The sequence below is a fragment of the Saccostrea cucullata genome, unplaced genomic scaffold (assembly GCF_032062105.1).
Source record: "Saccostrea cucullata isolate Sc308-1 unplaced genomic scaffold, CSIRO_AGI_Scuc_v1 ctg291, whole genome shotgun sequence".
NCBI classification, from domain to species: domain Eukaryota; kingdom Metazoa; phylum Mollusca; class Bivalvia; order Ostreida; family Ostreidae; genus Saccostrea; species Saccostrea cuccullata.
In genome coordinates this window covers 50,565-72,635 of record NW_026928165.1, presented here as the reverse complement: position 1 = coordinate 72,635, position 22,071 = coordinate 50,565, and the positions used below count along the sequence as shown (strand labels likewise).

At 33.4% G+C, this 22,071-nt stretch overlaps 2 protein-coding genes across 4 annotated transcripts; both read left to right on the top strand.

Annotated features, from left to right (window-relative positions):
• The first annotated feature begins 2,964 nt into the window (after nucleotides 1–2,964).
• Nucleotides 2,965–5,648, top strand: LOC134276653 (zinc finger protein SNAI2-like). Its single transcript, XM_062758925.1, has 2 exons — nucleotides 2,965–3,703; nucleotides 4,524–5,648. Exons 1-2 carry the CDS (start codon nucleotides 3,478–3,480, stop codon nucleotides 5,516–5,518), a joined length of 1,221 nt encoding a protein of 406 aa, XP_062614909.1. The 5' UTR covers nucleotides 2,965–3,477; the 3' UTR covers nucleotides 5,519–5,648.
• An 11,627-nt stretch (nucleotides 5,649–17,275) lies between these two features.
• On the top strand, nucleotides 17,276–22,038 carry LOC134276665 (UPF0489 protein C5orf22 homolog). Of its 3 annotated transcripts, none has more exons than XM_062758937.1 (8): nucleotides 17,276–17,300; nucleotides 17,779–17,864; nucleotides 18,331–18,476; nucleotides 18,588–18,737; nucleotides 19,212–19,917; nucleotides 21,094–21,197; nucleotides 21,313–21,528; nucleotides 21,822–22,038. In XM_062758937.1, exons 1-8 carry the CDS (start codon nucleotides 17,282–17,284, stop codon nucleotides 21,934–21,936), a joined length of 1,542 nt encoding a protein of 513 aa, XP_062614921.1. In that variant the 5' UTR covers nucleotides 17,276–17,281; the 3' UTR covers nucleotides 21,937–22,038. The 3 variants fall into 3 exon arrangements, with proteins under 3 accessions (XP_062614921.1, XP_062614922.1, XP_062614923.1); XM_062758938.1 differs by lacking the exon at nucleotides 17,276–17,300 and adding an exon at nucleotides 17,466–17,484; XM_062758939.1 differs by lacking the exons at nucleotides 17,276–17,300; nucleotides 17,779–17,864 and having other exon boundaries at nucleotides 18,368–18,486.
• The last annotated feature ends 33 nt before the right edge of the window (nucleotides 22,039–22,071 follow it).

Sequence of the window (22,071 nt, the reverse complement as noted above, 5' to 3'; positions counted from 1 at the left end):
GAATTGATTTATCAATCGTAGGCGGTGGTTAATAAAATTTACGTAAGCCTTATACATATTGAATGCAAGATGTTCCAAACAAAACAGGTTTAGAATACAATAAAAATTGTACTTGAACACAATTTAGATGGCAATTGAATGACATTTCATCACCACGAAAATTTCTTCGTCTACAGTATATTTCTGTAAACTTGTATTTTTTTAATTCGATTTTTTGTTAATCATAAATTGTCTGTAAATATGATTTTTTTGGAAAGAGGGGGGATTATATTTGTTTTCAATGATAATCCTTGTCAATTTGCATGTTTCGTTGTACCTTGACACATGAATTAGCACCAGATTGTAATTTCAGGCGGGAACGTGCGGGTTGCTCCGCTAATTAAGGAACGGGTGTACCGCAATTGGTTGCGCGTGCGGTGGATGTGTCACTCGCGTGCGAAATGAAACATACACCCTTCAAGATTTTTTATTGCAGCTTTCCAGGGAGGTGGCCTTTGTTTGACTCCATGTGAATTTTATCAAATATGATGCTTAAATGAATTTAATATTGCAGAAAAACGGGGCAATTATACAAGGAACTTTCGATTTCAAGGATTTCGTTTTTTTTTTCAAAGTTTATTGGAAAACATACATATAGTTCTCAGATCATCATTAACATTCATATATGTATTCAAATCTTAAAATCAAATAAAAATCAACGTATTCATATTTCTATATTGAGATTTAGATACAAGTTAAATTTGTTACCTTTTGAATTATGTAAAAAAAAAAAAAAAAAAAAAAAAAAAAAATCTGCATTAAACAGAAAGGAAAATTGCATGTATTCAGATGTGTGGTAGTCAAAAATGTATCCAGCTATGTCCTTGATATCAAACATTTGCAAAATTTTTACACGATATAATATACAACTCATTTGTTAATACTAAATGAAACCTAAAAAGATTTATTTATTATTTGTTTAATATAAAAAAAATGAAATGAAGAAAAGGACATGAAATAAGGTGTGTGACATCAAGTATATGAATAATATCTGTACGGCATTACTTTAAAAAGCGGGAAAAACATCAAACGATATAAAATATACAAAACAGGTGAATCTTTGGTCTAAAATCCAATTGTTCACGTGTCAATGAAACAGGTGAAAAATGGCGCAGAGTCAGTCCAGCGTGGAATCAGTTCCCGGCAGGTGCTGGCACAGGAATGCGATCCCGACGTGTGCCCAAAATCACTGTCTCCCGTTCATTATCGAAACCAACAATCTTTATTGCTTATACCTGTCTGATAAAAAAAACTTCAGGGTGCAATAAAATAAAAAAAAAAATGATGATTAAGAATGACTTAAGTATATAATGCTTATATCGCGGTGCTTGATGATACTTAAATTACAAAATTTTACTGCTTTTATCTATAAATTTATTTTTCATTTTAATTTTTTTAATTTTTGTTTATAGAACAATGAAAGAAATCATATAAAATTTAAAGCTGATTTAGAAAAAAAAAATCATTGTTATTTTGCATAAGTATTTTAGAATTAAAAAACAGTTTCTTTTTTAAAGTTCTTTGAAAAAAAAGGTCCTAGGCCAAAAATGTATAATTAACACTTAATAAATGTATAAGACTTTAAAATACATTTATATAGAATATATAAAAAGTACATGCATGTTGTGACTATTTTTAACAGTTTCGTATCTTGTCACCTTTACTTGGCTTTGTTTCAGCTACTTCAACAGTTGTGAAACCGTAACATCCCAGCAGGGAAGAAAAGTTCCAGACACGTGTGTCGATTACTTCCGTTAAAACCAAGACTTTTTCACACAAAAATATAGTAATACGAATAAATCTACTTAGCAATTCACACTTTTCAGTGTCAATGAAATCATGAAAAAATCTTCATGCGAAGGCGTTTTTAGTTTACACAAGAATTATGTTCTTAAAGATTGATCTTGCATTTAAAATAGCTGTTCATGGGTTCTTTTTGTTCTTTTGAAAGACTACATTTCATATGCACATGTTCAGGAAAGGGAAGGGAAAGAATACATATTTGAAATAATGTGTAAAAAATGTTTTAAAATTACAATTTTGTTTTGTTTTGTGAATTAATGATATATTATATGAAAAAGATGAATATAGATAATGAAGTCATTTAAATTATGTGCATCATTATTAAATGATATTCAAAATGATCTTAACAGAGAAACTTTCGAACTTGAGGTCATTTTTCCTTAAGCTGGGCAATAAGAATACATTTGTTCAGAAAATAATCTTAAAATCGCTTTGAAGCCTGAGAAGTATAGAAAATATACAGGTACTTTGTAGAGTTTACTTGAATCCAACACTAAGTCAATAAAACCGACCGCTACTATAACTAATTGGCAATATTTGTTACGATTTAATTTCCTATATGCCGCTTGAAATTTTAAATTCCTTTTCAATACAAATATTGCCCCCAAGACTTCTGAAGTGACTTTAAATTTCGCAAAAATAATATATCACTTGAAACCAGAAATATGCTCTTTCTATATTTCGAACAACAATAGCGGATTAAAGCTATCTTAACATGAAGAGGTAGTTCTTAATATTTGGAGGAGCAATTAATTTGAATCGAACAAGATGGCTTGGCAGGTCTTTTTAAATACGAAGGGGTGGACAAAATACGTCGAGCAAACACAAATTTCAATGGAACACTTGTTATTTCAACAAGACAGTCATGCGGACGTTTACTTTCCATCAGACTTGGCATGAATTTCAACACCTTGTCGTCTGTTTCTCCCGGAAGTTGCTAATTTCTAACACGTGGATTCCGTGTAGAAAATAGGAAAAGAAAACAGTAGGATTCTGTCGTCGACACTTTGTTGTTTCTTTGTTTTTATTTACCACACGTCTTTATTTAATTAGTTGAGCCCCCATATCTTCAAATATATATTTATTTTCCCCCTTACATCAAACCTCAATGCAAATGTAAGTTGCATAAAAATAAAAACAAAAAGTTCAGGTACTTAAATAAATCATACTCTTGTTGTTTTCAAACTTCGAGGGAATTCTTTAAGGCACTGGTTTTAACACCTGTTACCCTTTCTAGAGAGCATATTTATTCAGATTGGTTCAAGAAAGATATGGGGCGGAGCTTTGTAATTTGATTGGTTCAAGTGATATAAACCTTTCTGAAATCACGCTCTGTGATTGGCAGAGACTAAATATGATTTCTTAAGAATCAAACGTGGATATGGTATTTTTATCGAAAGGAGGAACATGATTTAAAAACGAAACTCGAGAAAATAAAGTTTCGGTTCATTCGGCGTCCACAAAGTCACTGAAGCCACGAATTCATGCATGTCCCCAGAAAAAAAAAATCGGGTTAAAAAATTTAAAAGCGATAGGGGAACTGTCTAGGAATGGTTAAGCATCCCTGATTTTACGAAGCTTGAAGAGTTTTAAATTCCCATACTTTTTTAAAAAAAATCATTTTACCGGTGAAAAATGAATGTTTGCGAAACTGGACAAGGCAACAAGGACTTGAGCAGCAAGCCTGCTGTGGATACAACTATCCTCAGGATACCTAAGGAGAGGGATAGTCTACACAAGTTCGCCATCCGGGAGATGCTGGGAATCTCAGATGACGAAACAGAACGATCAAAACCCCAAAGCAGAAGCGAATCAGAAGTCACCAAATTAGATGAAAATTGCAACAACTTGGCAGGAAAAGGTACGAGAAAGCCTTTTTTGAAAATAACTTTAATTATTAATTAAGGATTTTTATTGATTTACAATCTGTGTTGTCATGCATGATTTTTAGTGGTTAATTTGCACTATTTTTATCTATTACCTTGTGATATTTTTTCCTTTTAAAAAATTAAAGTGTATGGATATTTGAAAAATTCAATTAGCTATAAAATATTTGTATGAACTATATTCATTAACCCCAAACGAAAATAATGTCAAAACCATTTTGAAAGATGTTAGAATCGGACTATCATTGGGTTTTTTTAGGTGAAAAAAAATGTATTTACTAAAGGTCTAAGACAGACCTTGCGCTAGCCTTATTTTATAAATTATAAAGGGTTACATATGGAATGCTTTAAAGGCAAAATAAAGTAAAAATAACTATCCACTTGAAATGAAATTTGCGAACAGGTGTATCAGTTTTATTATGCTATTGTGGTCAAAAGTGTCTGGTGCGTCGCATCTTACAAGCAATCAACCCTCGGGGGGCAAGGGTGGTTCTCCTGTTCTCCAGTTTTAAACGATACAATTACAAAAGTGAAAATAAGCGTTTAAATACAATGAAACAGGTGAAAATAACAAGTGTTTTGATACAACAGAAATGGTGAAAATAAGAGTTTTATATGTGTACAGATGTCCGTTCATTTGAGAGATAATAAAAGGCATAAATGGACAGAAATAGATTTTGAAACTTTATTTTTAAATAACGCCTAGGATATTCTTTTTTTTTTTAGGTTCCAATATTAAACATTCTTTTTAATAAACTTTTGCAATCTTTAACTTTTTAAATATATTTTTTACAGAGAGAAGATCCCCAGCAGCCACAAGCTCTCGAAACTCTTCTCCGCAAAATGTCAGCCTGTCCAGCCCCGGTTTACCGAGCGAGCAGCATGACAGACTAGTCAACTCTCGGACCTCTAGTAGCCCGCTGGGATTTCCGCCTCACATTCCATACGATTTCCCGTGGCCCGGTCCGTTATTCCGTGGGATGGCTCCTCATTTTTCACCCTACCTTCCGTTTGGTATGCCGATCCCTGGATTTACTCCAGGTTTCCCGCCATTACATCCTGTAACTTCAGAGCATCAATTTCCTTTAACGGCATTAAGTGATCCATTTTTAGCATTCAGTGCCATGCGCCATGCTTTCCCGCAGTCACGGTCATTGGCCAGTGCGCATCTTCCATATCCTAAACCTGTCTCAAAATCATTGAAAACTGAGAACAGCGAGGAAAATGATTCTAAGATAATGACTTCAGCGTTTGACCCTGTGGTTTCTAAATACAGTAATTTGGGAGAGAGCTCAATGTTCGAACTCGATTTGTCTGTCTCTGGAAAGAGAAAGGAGAGGGATGGAGAGACAATGCGATACCATTGCGATGGATGTACTAAAGTGTACGCTACATTTAGTGGACTTACAAAACACAAACAGTTCCATTGTGCCAGTCAAGTCAAAAAAGAGTTCAGTTGCAAATACTGTGATAAGACGTATGTGTCTCTTGGAGCCCTGAAAATGCATATTAGAACACATACTTTGCCCTGCAAATGCAAACTCTGCGGAAAAGCATTTTCGCGCCCATGGTTACTTCAAGGTCATATTCGAACACACACGGGAGAGAAACCTTTCAGGTGTGACCATTGTGCACGTGCGTTTGCAGACCGCTCCAATCTTCGCGCGCATCTCCAAACTCATTCCGACATCAAAAAGTACAGTTGCAAATCCTGCTGCAAAACATTTTCGCGCATGTCTCTTCTGTTAAAACATGAAGATGGCTGCTGTAGTAAGCCTTTATTAGTGTAATATAAGTGTAAAATTAGTGTAATCCAGGTGTTCTTTCGGTGTCTAGTCATTATAAGCGGGTTTTGTGTGCATTTTTTTGAGTGCTAATTGGTTTTGAACTCTTATATTCCACTTGATTTGTTGTATGATATGCCTATTAAATTATTGAAATATTTAAATTCAGACCTTTGTTCTGTTATCATTAAAGAAAGTGTGTATTGAATTTGTAGATAATAATGACCTCTGTAAATATTCTTATTTGCGCGTATTTTAAGTGGTTTGTCATGACAGATAGCTAGCTTAATCTAAATTGGACAGATGACCTGGTATCACCTTTAAAAACTAACTGAAGTCTGTGCTATTTCATTGCATGCATCCGGCTGATTAAAATATTAGATGATTTCTTATTCAACTTATATCAAACATTTTTTTTATCTGGGACCTACAACTAGTCGAGAGAAAAATGTCATGCATTGAATTAGTTCTTTGAAATATCATTAGCTAAATAGGCCACTTCACGGCAGGTGCGAACTGCAGGTGTAATTTAAAAGTGGTCTTCCTTACTTTCTCCCCGTACGACAGGTGATTTTTACCTTCTATATAAAGGGCTGGAGGGAAAAGTTTACGTTAATTAAATAAATTACGCACCTTACCCCTCCCTCTTCACATTGGACTGAAAGACATAAACCACTCCGAATAGAGATATTGTATTTGTAATTCACCTGCTCCCCTCACAGAGACGTATACTTAAAGCGAATGAAATCGCTGACACGTTTAAGCAAGTCATTATCTGTCTTGCCATTTGTCCCCATATCAGGGTTTCATCAAATAAAACCCCCAGCATTAATATTCCACAATTGCCTTGACACCATGCACAAGACAAAATAGATTCGGGATTCAGTTGCCCCGCGCGGGTGGGAAATGCCACGCGAGCAGTTTTGTTTGCAGACGATTAAGGTCGCGTGGAAGCAACCAAGTGAATCCATCTACATCCTAATATAGCACATCATTTGCATACAACGATGCTGTAGTTTAAAAACTAAAAGCATTTCTTTTTTTTTGAAAATTATGTAAAGTATTTTGAATATTTCAAATGCAAAATTTAAGACCACATCACATAATTTTCCTCGAAGATGTTTTAAAATAATAAAATTTAAAAAATATATATTGTGAAATATATTTTCCTTATTTTGTGAAAAAAAATACATCGACCTTTAAGTAACTAAAGGGGTGACAAAATTGTACTGACTTATTCTATTTCCTTACAATGGTGTAATACCGCCCTTTAGAATATTTTTGGTATTCCTTATAATGCAAAATTTGTACAGGACAATTTTAAAATGAAATGATAATTTTTGTAATGAACAATACTGAGGGATTAATTTAAAGCTATATGTAGTTTGATCTTTACTTTTCATACAAACACCTGACAAACTTATCAGGATTTACATCCTCTCAATTTTAACTTAAATATCTATAAAAACAAGGCGAGAATTATACTAAAACACGAGAAAATATTGACATCTTCTCCAAATCTTCGGACTGGCAGGTGCGACGTGATTTGGAATCATACGATGGGTTCTCGCACCTGCTTTTTACTCGCCAAAAGTGTTGATTTTGGGGATCTATGCGGGAGGGTTAAAGGTGAAGGGGATACTTGTCCACAATTTCACGTAAACGTCATTGGGAAATAGATGACTTCTAAGTGGTCCGTAACAAAAGCTAACAAGGACTATTAGCACAACACACAATTGACGGATTGGTGTGTTAAAATTCAAAATTGAAATCGAGAAAAGTGCCCTGGAATGTTAGACACCTGCAGTTATATGAATAATGCTTAATTAGTTTAAAGTATTTGTCCGTCTTGTTTGAAGATTCTCGGCGCAAGTCACGGAAGACTATTGGAAGCAATCGATAAAACGATAGAATACAAAAGAGACAAGAAAATGTACAAATAAATCGTAAAACGTTCACATTTACACAAAATCGACGGATGCTTTAGGAACAAATGATTATTTTACAAATTTATATACATGTACTTCATATTACAGGTCGACATTTGAAAATTTAGCCACTTTGATATGAACTATGTACCGGCAATTGGATAACTCTCTCTCTCTCTCTCTCTCTCAATAAGCATCTTATTTTCAATGCAATTGAAAAAATTACTTTTTTCTAAAGATACAGGTGTACTTTTGTGATATCGGTGAATTGTATTTGATATTGTATACAGAGTCGAAGAAAGCTTGTCTAAGGGATTAAATTTTCTTTTCATTTGAGGACACAAGTCCATGAATATTTTAGTAAGCATTTCACTTGTAAAATATGAAGCTATCATTTGACATTGTGTGGCAGACCTCTGGATACTTTAATCATTGAAATTATATTACATGGACTCGCACCTGCAGAAGTACCTGTCGCTAAATTCCTTTTTTTCTGAACAACACAAGTGTCCTTGCTGAAGATTGCAATATAATCACCATATATAATGGCATGTTTTTGAAGAAAACTTTTATTATTCGTGTCGGTTTTATTTAATGTAACATTTTAGAATTTCAATATTCAAAATCTTGACGTGTTAATTTAAGATTGTGCAAAAAAGAAAATACCCGACGAGTGTCAGTTTATGGTTAATGAAATTCGATGTTTTCTTGTGTAAATAATAATTATTTATTGATATATGGAAGGAAAAGTCACCTGTTCAAGCATAAAGTTGACTTTCTATCAATTTTCATTAATACAATTTTAAGTACGTTCAATTCATTCATATTGTGCTCCGATACACCTGCAAAAATAACAAATTCTTAATACATGTATGTCAATTTTTAAAGGTACGATTTTCGACATTTGAAACAATTATTCAATATCGTTAAGATAATTTTGCATTTGATAAAGTTTGGCATAAAGGTCTCTTATCTAAACTAAAAAAAAATATGGTATTAATGGCAACATATTAGGCTGGATTGAGAATTATTTGTGTGATAGACAACAAAAAGTTGTAATTGATGGCTTTTCATCAAACCATGAGACAGTAAATGCTGGTGTTCCCCAGGGTTCTGTTTTGGGACCTTTTCTCTTTCTCCTATACATAAATGATATTTGTGATGATTTAGCAAACAATATACGTCTTTTTGCTGATGACACCTCTTTATATGCTATTGTAGAAAAAGAAGCCACAAATGTAGCACAGTCGCTTACTAGTGATCTAGACCTAATTGATAAATGGTCAAAAAAATGGCTTGTTGACTTTAATCCAAACAAAACTGTAAATGTTGATTTTACCCGCAAAAATATAAAATATCCGCCTATTACATTTGGTCATCATGGCCCATCCATTATTCAAAATGCATCTCATACCCACCTAGGATTACATTTTCAAAGTGATGCTACCTGGACTTCGCATATACAATTAATTCATGAAAAATCTACAAAACGACTAAATATCCTCAGAATGCTTAAGTATAAGATGAAAAGAAAAACACTTATTAAGATATATTTTGCATTTATTAGACCTGTTTTAGAATATTCAGATGTTGTTTGGGACAATTGTTCTGAAAAAGATGCAAAACTTTTAGAAGATATCCAAGTTGAAGCTGGTAGAATTATTACTGGATTAAGATCAAATTCCTCTAGATCAAAATTGTATGATGAATTAGGGTGGGATCTTTTACAAACTAGGAGGAATATTCATAAATTGCTACTATTATATAAAATCATAAATGGCTATTCACCTAAATATTTAACGGACTTGATTGAACCTTTTCGTCCTACAAACCACCCCTATAATCTAAGAAATAATGATGCAGAATTCAAAATTCCTTCTATTAGAACTACATCATATATGGAAAGTTTCTTCCCATCAACTATTAAATTATGGAATGATTTGCCTGATTATATCAGAAATGCCCCTGGAATATCTTCATTTAAAAGTCTTTTAAATTCTTATTATTGTAAAAAAGGTAAAGAAATTTATCATTTTGGAATAAGAAAGTACAATATAATACATTGCCAATTGCGAAATAATGCAAGTAATTTAAAGGCAGACTTATATAACCAATTTTTATCAGAAACACCAATGTGTGAATACTGTATTGACTCTATTGAAGATGCTCATCATTATTTTTTTGCTTGTCCAAAATATAACTCTCCAAGAAATGTACTTTTCCAAACAATTCAAAATATTATTGATTGTGATCAAACTCATGAACTTGATTTACTTTTGTATGGTAGTCCCAATTATGGACTAAATATTAATACTCAAATATTTGAAGCAGTACATGCTTTCATCGCAGCAACCAAACGTTTTATTTGAATTGTAATGTATGTTACTCATGCCAACACTTTATAACCGGTACATGTATTTCATTGTAAATTTTTTTTTTCTCTCTCTCTTTCTACTTTTTTTTTTTCTCTTTTGTCTTTGTTCTTTTGTTTTTGCTACTATGTGTGTCTATTTATTTTTACATCTATATATTGTGTGTTCATTTTGACCTTGTAGGGAGAGGGCTAAAATAGGCTTTGCCTGCTGCCCAATCCCATTCACTTATGTGAATAAAATTTTGTATAAATAAAAAAAAAAAAAAAAGATAATTTTGTTCCTTATATACCTTATCAAACAAAGGGTCTATAAAACAAGTACTAGTATACACTTTTTTTTTTTATTATTATTAATTGGAATAATCAATTCACTACAATATCCTCAGATCTTTATACATTTCTTTTTTCTCATAAACAATTTTTGAAAAATAATTTTAATAAATGTATCCAAATGTTTAAATGATTGGAATTTTTAAAATCTCCAAATATTTTGTTCTTTTTTTTTTTTTGTATTTCGACACCTGTTGTGCGTGTATTGAGACAATTACAGGTGGATTAGACATACCTATAACTCGCCGTAATTATTTTTCAAATCCTAATTTCACCATACGATAGAATATTTATAAATGTTATGTTGAGTCACGGTAATCTAAAATAATTTACAACAGAAAATGGTATGAATACAGGTGATTATGAAAATACTTCTTCGTGCATTCCTGTTTTGAATTGAAAAAGTATATATTTCTCACGGCATCTCTCTCTCTCTCTCTTAAAATACTTTTTGCTGTTGTTCACTTCTATTCTTACCTTTTCCACTTTTTAATGTATTTATTAATATCACTTTTAATTGTTAAATGCATTTTTAATTGTGGTTCAGATCTTATGAATTGATTAGTATATTTTTTTCAAGTACCAGTAATACATTTTTTTCGATTCAAAAATTATTTGATTCATATCTTTTGAAAATGTTTACTTTTATGTTCATCATATAAATAATGAAATGATATTATTGTATTTTTTTTTTATTCTTCATCCACGAATATATATAGAATTTGTTGTAATTCTTTTGTTTATTGTCCGGTTTGCGCAGTATTCAATTCAACTTATCGCGGGAAAGTTACGATCATGCATGGTCAAATATCAACTTAGGATTTTTAAAAAAAATAAGAACAGATAAGATTTACAGATTATCATATCTATACCTTAAATCCGATCGACCTTTAATTCAAAACACAAGCGATAATCTTTCATTGTAAGGATTATACAACATTTTACCTCCAGTGATTGTTAATGATTGCACTTGTTAAAAAGTTTTTTAATTTTATAATTCTGTCTTTACTCTTTAATCCCCAAAGGCATATACTTTTAAGGTGATTTTATTCGGAATTGTATTCAAGGCGATCAGTTAGTGTTTACTGTGTATTTAATTAAGACTAAACTGAAGTTGAAGCACTTGATGTTATGAAATAAATATACCCCGAAACATTTTGTGCTTAGGATCTGTTGAGTTTGTTACGACAAGTTTGGTCGGGGTTACAGACAGGTTCATTCAATATGATTAGACTATACACAAATTCGACAAAAGTCTAGATTTAATGACTTTATATACCTGATGGCAAAGATCAATAGCTTAATGTGCATAAGCTCCTTCTACATTGCTACGGGGATACAGCTTATTGACTAAACGATATTTGTTAAGTAACTCTCTCTCTCTCTCTCTCTCTCTCTCTCTCTCTCTCTCTCTCTCTCACAGTTGTTGAAATAATTCTTAATGAGAACAAGATAAGAATATGAGATAAATCATTATATCTAAACACCGCAGATATGAAAAAATCTCAAATATTAAAACTTGCTAAGAGATACATCACATATTCGGCATCCAAACCCATGGAGCAGGATTTGTAGATGTGATCAGCTGTTTCATGCCTTAATACCAATATCAATATACTTTCTATCTTTCCGTAAAGCTGTTGAAAACATAAATCGGACATCAATACCTAACTTGTGTCGTCTGTTTACAAGTGCACAGGTTTTCTTCCTTTGGCAAATTAAGATCAAGTGCGTCTTAGAGAGAAGGCATATCTATATAGGCCATTTCATCTTCTTTAAATGTTTGGTTTATACATCGACCGGCCGGTACAGGTTGCCAGGGCGACAGTATGGGGCCGAATGACATATGGTCCGTCATATTTATCTGAGGGAGAAGACCAGCATGCTCCTTTGAAGAAAAAAAATTTTGTATTATTTTGTAATGCCTTTTATAAGGCCAGGCCTGTTATACTCAATGCATGCTGGGCTTGCAGCTTGATTTTAGTATAGTGAGCATCAATCTGTATATCTTTATATGAAGTCTGTGTCTTTATGTGTCAATATACTAGTATCAGAAATGTTCCAATCGTTCTTATTTGGTTTTTTGTCGGAGGTATTTTTTATTTAAATTGTTTCACAAATAAAAAATGTACAATTTATTGTATAATTTTTATCTGAGGCCAATTTATGTGTAGTTTTTTGCGATTTATTTACCGTTTATTTACACATTCAAAATTAAAATATTTGAAAGTAGATATTTATTATCAAACAGTTGTAAAACCTAGTAACATCTTAACACCTTTTTAAATATCTATACATGGAGTATCAAATGAAACAAGACGTGTTTGTAAAACACTGATGTCCCCGTACACCGTGTATATCCCAACATGCGGGGTGTATACTATGTTGTGCGCGGGGTGTATGCTTCCGAAGCGAGAGAAATGGGGTCAATGTACGTTCTTTGTCCATTTTCTCAACTTACGGATATTTTTCGCCAGTAAGCGTATGCCTACGGAAGGAAGCATTGTCTAAGGAGTATATAGATACCTGTGAATCCACTGGACACCTTCTAGTTTTATCAAACACCTCAACACAATTCCGAGGATCGGAGCAAGATTGACGCTACACAGTGTTTATGATCAAATATCAGAACAAAGCTTTGCTTTATCGTCACTTTTATATTATTGTTAAATATATGTTTACAAAATAAACGTTTGTACAAATTGTCTGTAAATAAAACAGTCCGTATATAAAGATATTGACGAAAAATCAATGTTGTGTCCGGGGTGTATGCAACATGCTGTATGCGGGGTGTATACCCCTATTTTTCTTAGGATTGTATAGTGCAAAGTATCAATGGAAATATTATATTCACACAGGTTTAAAAGCGACAGATAGTGTTGATAAAAGACCTTAAATACTAATGTCGAACCAAAGAGTAATTTCCATAAAATTACTGAAATAAAAAACAAATCAACTAAATTTAAAAAAGAATAAAAAAACAATCATATTCAAACATAAAAGGCGCTAGATGTGCAAGGAGCGATTGTTATCTGACTAAATGCTACATTGTAGATGGTGCAATGATCTAAATCTACGTCATCATAAAATCTCTCCAAAGGGTCCCTCGCCCCCCCCCCCCAATCCCTGCATTGAGGACACTTTGCTCTTTCTTTGGCTCGTTTTAACCTAAATATTTCGCCTGTTAAAAATAATAGAAACTCTACATGAATGGTGTATTATGAATAAATTGTGTGTTTTTTTTGTTTCGGCAACATTTATGTTATCAATACATGTATTCTTAAGCATTTATGACAGTGATGTAGAATCTTTTTTGAAGGGGCGGATACCTGAAAAAAAACCCTTAACATAAGTTGACTACCTATGAAAAGGGAGGGGGGGGGGGGCTTATCGAAACTCAAACTCCTATTTCACATGAGGTTGTAGGTTCCATCTTTTTCAGTACCAATTCTCCTTTTCTTACTTAAACATACTACATAACCATTTTTTGACTATGCTGCAACAAAAAAAAAGGGGGGGGGCAACCTGACTTTCGATGAACATTTTCTGTAGTGAAAAGTTGTGACTGGAACAAAAAGGGGGGTGATACTACGTGTCTGTATGATACATGTATATTAATTTTCCTTTCAATTTTCGCAATATGTGGACTCATTTTTCTTTATCTGAAAAGATTTCATATTTTACAAATCACAATAAACATGTAAAGCCGGCTATAAAAATGCACATTTGTAATAAGGGACGACAATTTTCCGAGGGCATGCACAATTGAAAAAAAAACTGTTTTTGGTACAATTACAATTTTACGTTGACGTGTAATTTATATTAATTATGTTCACCCTCCTCTAATTTATTATCGTATATACACGTAGTAAAGTTACCCCCCCCCCCCAAAAAAAAAAGAAAGACCTAAGACACAAACACACCCTCCTCGGGCCCATTCCTAGAAAGTATGTACTCAGTAAAATACAATGCCTCAATATTAAACAAATAGTTTACTGCCAAATATAGGCTCCTGGGGGCAAAGTACACAACATATAAATACTACACGAATGAGAACATTTTTTCTGTTGTTTATGACATTACAAAAAGCTAAATATTTTCAAACTCATTTAAAAAGTATTGAAAAAAGTTAAACAGAAATTATGAGGTAATGTTAAATGTTCAAAATGATTAATGTGTGAAGCATTTATTAAGAAAGGATCTGACTAAGGTGCCTTTAAATCGAAAGAAGGGATGAATTGTTGATCATCACATTAAACAGTTAAACAAAGTACCCTGTACATTTACTTCCATGTGCATGCAAAGCCAAAAGTACGATGAACGGGTATCAATTTTATTTCCAGTAAATCGAATTCATGAACCTGAAGTTGTGCTATTGCAAAACTGGTAAATAATTTTAAAAATAAATAGAACTTTTACTAAAGTCAATTGTTAACAATTTTTTTAATAACATTTCAGACAATGATACTGCATGTAGAGGAAAAAGAGGGGTATACACCCCGCGTACAACATGTTGCATACACCCCGGACACAACATTGATTTTTCGTCAATATCTTTATATACGAACTGTTTTATTTACAGACAATTTGTACAAACGTTTATATTGTAAACATGTATTTAACAATAATATAAAATTGACGATAAAGCAAAACTTTGTTCTGATATTTGATCATAAACACAGTGTTGCGTCAATCTTGCTCCGATCCTCGGAATTGTGTTGAGGTGTTTGATAAAACTAGGTGTCCAGTGGATTCACAGGTATCCATATACTCCTTAGACAATGCTTCCTTCCGTAGGCATATGCTTACTGGCGAAAAATATCCGTAAGTTGAGAAAATGGACAAAGAACGTACATTGACCCCCTTTCTCTCGCTTCAGAAGTATACACCTCGCGCACAACATAGTATACACCCCGCATGTTGGGATATACACGGTGCCGTAGCACAGCTTATGGCAAAGGTAAAAGTTTCTCAAATGGAAGTCAAACTCCAGGGTCATGGTTGTGAGTTGAAAGAAATGTTGTGAATAAAAGAAAGGACTTGTATCGTTGAATACTAGTATTCCTGTGAAATATGAAAGCCCAAGCTCCAACCATTCAAATGTTATTGCCAAAGTTTAAGTTTCTTTTTTTTGAATTTGGGTCAAACTTCAAGATCAAATTGAAAAGGTCAAATAAAAGGTACCCGAGGGAATTAAAACCTTGCCATAAGAAAAACAAATGTGAAATATCAAAGCCCTGGCACCAACTGTGCAAAAGTTATGGCCAAATGTTAAGTTTTTCAAGAGTAGGTCAAACTCCAAGGTCAAGGACAAAGGTCAAGAATATTTACAGCGTATATCAATCTATAGGTTTTACCACACTGATTACACACATGAAGAACCAATCTCCTATGCAGAGTTGTCGTTCGTTCCTCTCTCAGACACCTCTGCAATGGGCTCACGTCAAGATTTTTGACAAAACGTATAAATAGTAATATCTGCAGGATTGTCTCAAATTAAATTAATAGCTCTGGATTAATTTAGTAAATATCTATCTGAAAAGTCAGACATAAACATATAGATTGAATTATAATGAATTAAAACAAACGCACTACTTCTCGTGTTTATCACTGTGATATACGCGAGCCAACGACAGAGGTGAATGTATGAGCCGATGGTAGAGAGTGATGAAGATTGAAGAATAAAAAAAAATCACTATTAAGCTCGTACCGACCATTCAAAAGTTGTGACCAAGATAAAAGTTCAGGTTCAGGAATTCGAATATGCTGGTACCCGAATAGAGTCCTTGTTTCAAGGAATATACAAATCATAAAGTCGAGTATGAAAACCATCCCTCCAATCAGTCAAAAGTTATTGAGAATGGCACAATGCTAAAGTTTTTGCGGACAGACAGACCGACGGACGGACGGAGTCGGGACTGGGCAAAAACTACTAGTATATACATGCACTCCGAATTTTCGATGATGGGGGCATAACAATAAACTCTAAAAGAGGAGGGAGCTAACATGTTAAACAAATATCAACCATTACTATTCTTTCTACACTCAGTTATTTTCGTTTTGGAATTAAGACCAGGGACCTATATACTAATATATAGGTCCCTGTTAAGACGTACTGTCACGTTGATATTTTGGGTTACACGTGAACTTGTGTTGTATTTTATTTATTAGGGGAATCACTCGCTTGGGAAAGTTTAACTTTATTCCTTATTTGGATTGCTCTACACGTGGGGTAGATTCCTGATGTGGACTGTCCTCTACAGTGGCTGTAAAAATCCAAAGAATAAAGAAATAATATATTTTTAATAACTGAAGTTTATTCTTTGAAATCGTCGATGAAAGTGTATTAATAATCTTATAAACAAACAGTCACCTGTTACAAATACAATGTAAAATATTATAAAAATATGTTTTAAAGTTAATCCTGGTGACTGTACAGAGGGTTGAACAATTTAAGAAAAATCCCTCTGTAAAATGAAAATCTAAACTTGCCTAGATATAATATAAATCTAAACTACTAATGTTACAGCGGACAGTCTCGTAGCATGAATTACTAAACAGAGAAAAAAGACAGTACCATTTGTCATTGGATTGGGATATTTTTTTCAGTCCTTACAGACCACAGTGTTAACCGTGAAAGCGTTTTACTTTCTCTTCATTGTTCAAAAAAGATGAGTAAATGAAAAAAAAAACAGAAATAGGGAAACTGACTCAAATCCGAATTCTCAGGGAATAGGGTTGCGGATGTGGGTGGGGGTCACCATTTATCAAGATAAAATTGCTCATTTTGCCGTTAATTCGAAGTTAGGGTGGACTCTGAACAAAATAAAAAAATGGGATGTTTTCATTAAAGGTTATAGCAAGGAGCATTCCTAATTTGGTCTTTATATATTGAGGATACTCTCTTTTACTTCTAAATTAAAAGCATAATTTATAGAATTCATTTATATTTGGTCGAACGAAGTGAGGAAGAATATAGGGGACCTTATTGGTCATCTGAGCATAGTGCAACCCTGGACAAAGGAGATTTTCAAATAAATAATGAATTTTCACAAAAATAGGACCAACCCCTAAACCAAAACCTGACCGAGATCTAAATAAATCCCAACTCATGAACGAGTTAATATTTTTATAAACATGGCGGCTTCCATCGGACGTGAGTTTAAGAAATATATATATTTTTATGTTTTCTCCTTTATTTGAGAATATCCAATATAAACGTTCCATGTTTTCATGGGTCCAAGAAACCTCTTTTGATGATGACAATGAATTCTGTGCCAAAATCATGTGTAAAGATCTAGAAGCAGAGGGGGTCTATCCATAATACCGAGGAAATTCTGGTGAAAAATATAAAAAAGCCTTTCTGTTGTAACAATAGTTAGAACCGGGTCCGTAGGACATTTATCATTTAACGATAGAACATTCTATCTATTGTAGTATATACTGGTTTATGTTATAAATTGGCAATTGAAAGGCATTTAAATGAATGCAAATGATAACTTACCATTTATGTGTTTGACCCCAGAGGTTACCACCATAGCACATAGTTGTTCATTTGTTTAACCCTTGAGTCGGGAGAGTGCATGGAACGTACATTATAAAGATGGCCTAAAATATTTATTTTTCTCCTTCAGCAACAGCATTCGCTGGCTCAAGCTCAACCAAAAAGCTGAAGAAATACAGACGTTTGCCTTTGTATATTGTTGAAGATCACAATGAGGTATATAAGTATACAAAATTACAATACATGAATCAGTTCAAAGTTTTGACACAATCCCTCCCATCAAGATATGGATTTCCTCAAATTTGAAATTAATAAAGTTTTTGTTTTATTTATTTAATTTGAATTAGCACGTTAGTTAAAACAAGAAAATATTCAAAATGATATTCAACATAGTACACTGAAAAGACAGATTTCATGGATGTATCATTAGTACATGTAATAATAATGTTTAAAACAATCTTTCGCCACCCCACCAGGCCACCACCATAATTCATGTTCTCACAAAATATATAAATTTCAAATGCACATCAACTCTAAATTTAAATCCTTATTGTCCAATATTATTTTTTAAATATGAAAAAGTGACCCAAACAAACATACAGTGATTTTACAACTTTTTGCACATAAAATTTGCTGAGAGGAGCTTCACAGTAATCATGATTGCATATTTATATTTCCTTAGGTTCTGCCATACATACACCGAGCCATAGGAAGCCACCATCTTCCATTCTGTGATATGGTTTTTGTTCACTTCGACTCTCATCCAGATCTGCTCATTGCAAAAGAAATGCCTGCTGATGATGTTTTTAACAAAGAATCACTTTATGAGTAAATACATGTACAGTATATTTTTGTAATTCCATACATTTGAAATACTCAAACAATATTTTGTTGAAGTATGAACACACTGTTTTTCTACCAGTCAAATCATTTTTTTAGGAGCATCAGCATAGAAAACTGGATTATGCCTTTGGTTTATGCTGGCCATGTGAGTGTTATTGTGTGGGTCAAGCCTCCATGGTGCACACAGATAGCAGATAAAAACACACATTTCTATGTGGGCAAGTGTGCCACAACAGGGACAATAAGGTGATACAAGTTCGTAATGCAAATTTCTAGCATTGTTTAATCAAAATATAACACTTCAGTGGTACAGTAACTACTGTACATATACATGGATATAATTTATGTAAATGGCAACTATTAGATCTATATTTAAACAAAACCACAGTAAAGAACTTCACAATTTAAGAAATCTCTGCATTGTAGTAAGGAAATTACAATGTTCCAAGTATTAATCATTTATAATAGGAATTGTTTTTTTGACTCCTTAATGAACATTTGAGAGGAAATAATTTTTGGCCTGTTTGTAATAAGATCTTTTAATACAAAGAAAATCTGACTACCGGGGGTATTGACCTTGGAGTGTAAATATGTTTTAGAAATTTAAATCATGACCATAAGCTTTCATACATGATCATCCGGTGTTTCACAAACACACCATGCTGTGTTAAACATGTTTTATGGCTGCTGATTTTATTAATGGGTCAAATATTATTGTAGATGCAGTTGTAAGGAATCTTACTTTGTGAGTGAAACACTCTACAGACCAGAATCTCAGCTTTTGAACAAGAAAAGAGTTCAACTGATTGCGTTTACATTGAAACCAAATGGCTGGAAGGAAAAATCAAACATTGACAAATCAGTGGAAAATATCAAACAGGAAGGAAAATGTCAGAGTAGCAGGAAGTCAGGGTCAGGTGTATGTTTGAACAATCAGGAATTGGTACACAGCGATGTTGAAGAAGTTTCCAGGGAGAAAATAGATGTCTGTAAATGTAAGCATGGAAAATCAGACCATATAGAATGCGATGACAGGTTAAATGACAGTGAAGATCCAAATTCCAACAACTGTAGAGTATTGAGTGACAGCAAAACTGAATATACTGTAGCTAACAATGAACAAGAATGGAATGCTGAAGTGAAAAGTGATATTTCACAAAGTGAATTCAGAGACGAGGATGCAGACAATGCAGTGTTACACTGTGGGGGTAGTACATCTAGTGAATTGACAGTTGATAGATTCAGGGAATCATTGACAAGTATCAGTGAGTTATTACAGGAGTTCTCAGACAGACCTTTGATCCTAGATATTGACTTAGATTTTTATTCCACAAAAAATCCATTCCTGGAGGTTTACACACCATCACAATACGAAATTCTCAAAGAATTGTACAGCTTTCAGGCACCTATAAGTATGTCAGATGAGGTGTGTATATCAGGTTCCAAAACCACAAAATACAGAGGACAACCTTAAGCAAAAATTAGAATCAGTATGATTTAAAAACAACCCCCTACTCCAAATTAATATGCCCCCTTTGAAGAAGGGAGGGCATATTGCTTTGCTGCTGTCTGTCGGTCAGTCCACTTAGTTCATTTTCTTCGCAACCGTTGCACAAACTGAAATGAAATTTGGTATACAGATATATCACATGAATATCTAGGTCGAATTTTGTTTTGGAAACGATCGCACGATTTTTGACAGAGTTATGCCCCTTGGACTTAGAAAAATTTCAATTATTTGCAGTTTCCGCTCATTTTCTTTGCAACTGTTGTACATACTGAAATGAAATTTGGTATACAGATATATCACATGAATATCTAGGTCAAGATCTGTTTTGGGTACGATCGCACGATTTTTGACAGAGTTATGCCCCTTGGACTTAGAAAAATTTCAATTATTTGCAGTTTCCGCTCATTTTCTTTGCAACTGTTGCACATACTGAAATGAAATTTGGTACACAGATATATCGCATTGATATCTAGGTCAAGATTTGTTTTGGGTACGATCGCACCATTGTTGACAGAGTTATGTCCCTTGGACTTAGAAAAATTTCAATTATTTGCAGTTTCCGCTCATTTTCTTTGCAACTGTTGCACATACTGAAATGAAATTTGGTATACAGATATATCACATTAATATCTAGGTCAAGATCTGTTTTGGGTACCATCGCTTCATTTTTGACAGAGTTATGTCCCTTGGACTTAGAAAAATTCCAATTATTTGCAGTTTCCATTCATTTTCTTTGCAACTGTTGCACATATTGAGATGAAATTTCAGATTTGTCAGATGACTATCTAGGTCAAGTTCTGTTTTTGGTACAATCGTGCCATTTCTGACAGAGTTATGCCCTTTTGGACTTGGAAAAATTCCAATTTGGGGGGAGGGTGGCATAAGTGTTTTACAAACATCTCTTGTATTTCATATTTTTCAAGCTTGCAAATTCTTAAGCATTAAGATTTACAGCCATCAAAACATATAATTGTATTCAAACTTCTAAATTTTTTTATGCCTGCACTCAGTTGATGGTCTTGAGGACAGAAAGATAGATAACAAAGAGAGAACAAATTTAAACCATGATGTCCATCAATTTTATATTTCCAGGATGTTGAGGAATGTGTTATGAAGAGAGAAAAGGAGTTAGACCATTTAAAGCAAGAGTTCCTGAAATTTACTGAGTGCTCAGAACCAAAGCTCAGTCATTCTAAGTGAGTAATACTTAAAAGTAACACTGATTTTATTGTATACTTATTATATATGGAAGAATATTTGAGTATGGTATATTTTATCGAAGAATAACACATATATTTTTGTACATTGAAGATCTGAAAAGATCAAAGCTTTAGTGGATGACCTGCAATCTTGTCAAGCAGATGATAATCCAGTGAACTTTGACCTTCTGCATGAGGCAGGCTGTACCTGTGATGACACAGAGCTCCCCCATCATGTGAGCAGTCAGGAGGAGATAACTCTGTTGGTGGATGCCACACAAGACTTCCTGTGCCACATCAAACGTCCGACCATAATTACCATGGCTAGGTAAAAGATCTCAATCAAACATGAAAATAATCAAATGTACATGCACATGTATTGTGGAAAGGCTTGGATGATGAGTATGTGATTTTGAAGCATTCATATAGTGGTAATGTATTAACTGTACATTCCAGTTTATATACAAACAAAAGTCACTGCCAAATACAGATGTATATGCTATTATTTTATTGAAATGAAAAAATGCCATTCCATGTCTTCAAACTATTTTGATAGCCATGATAGTAGTTTTTCCCAGTCAGTCTCAAACACTTGGTAAAATATTTTTGTTCGTTTGACAGATCTAGTCAGGACGATTATTGCCCTCCGGAACAAGTTGAATCCATTCAGAGCAGTGTCCTAGAAGTTCTACAAGACCTGTACTTAGAAATAGAACTGACTGTTGACTATGAGTGAGCAGGAAAAGTAGGAAAAAAATTACTACTATCAACTGTGTCAAAGGAATTTATTTTGAGTTTAGAAAAGAATGTTTGATAACTTTGATTATGTCCCTTTAAAATGCAATGAATTATTTTTTTTATGAATAAAAAA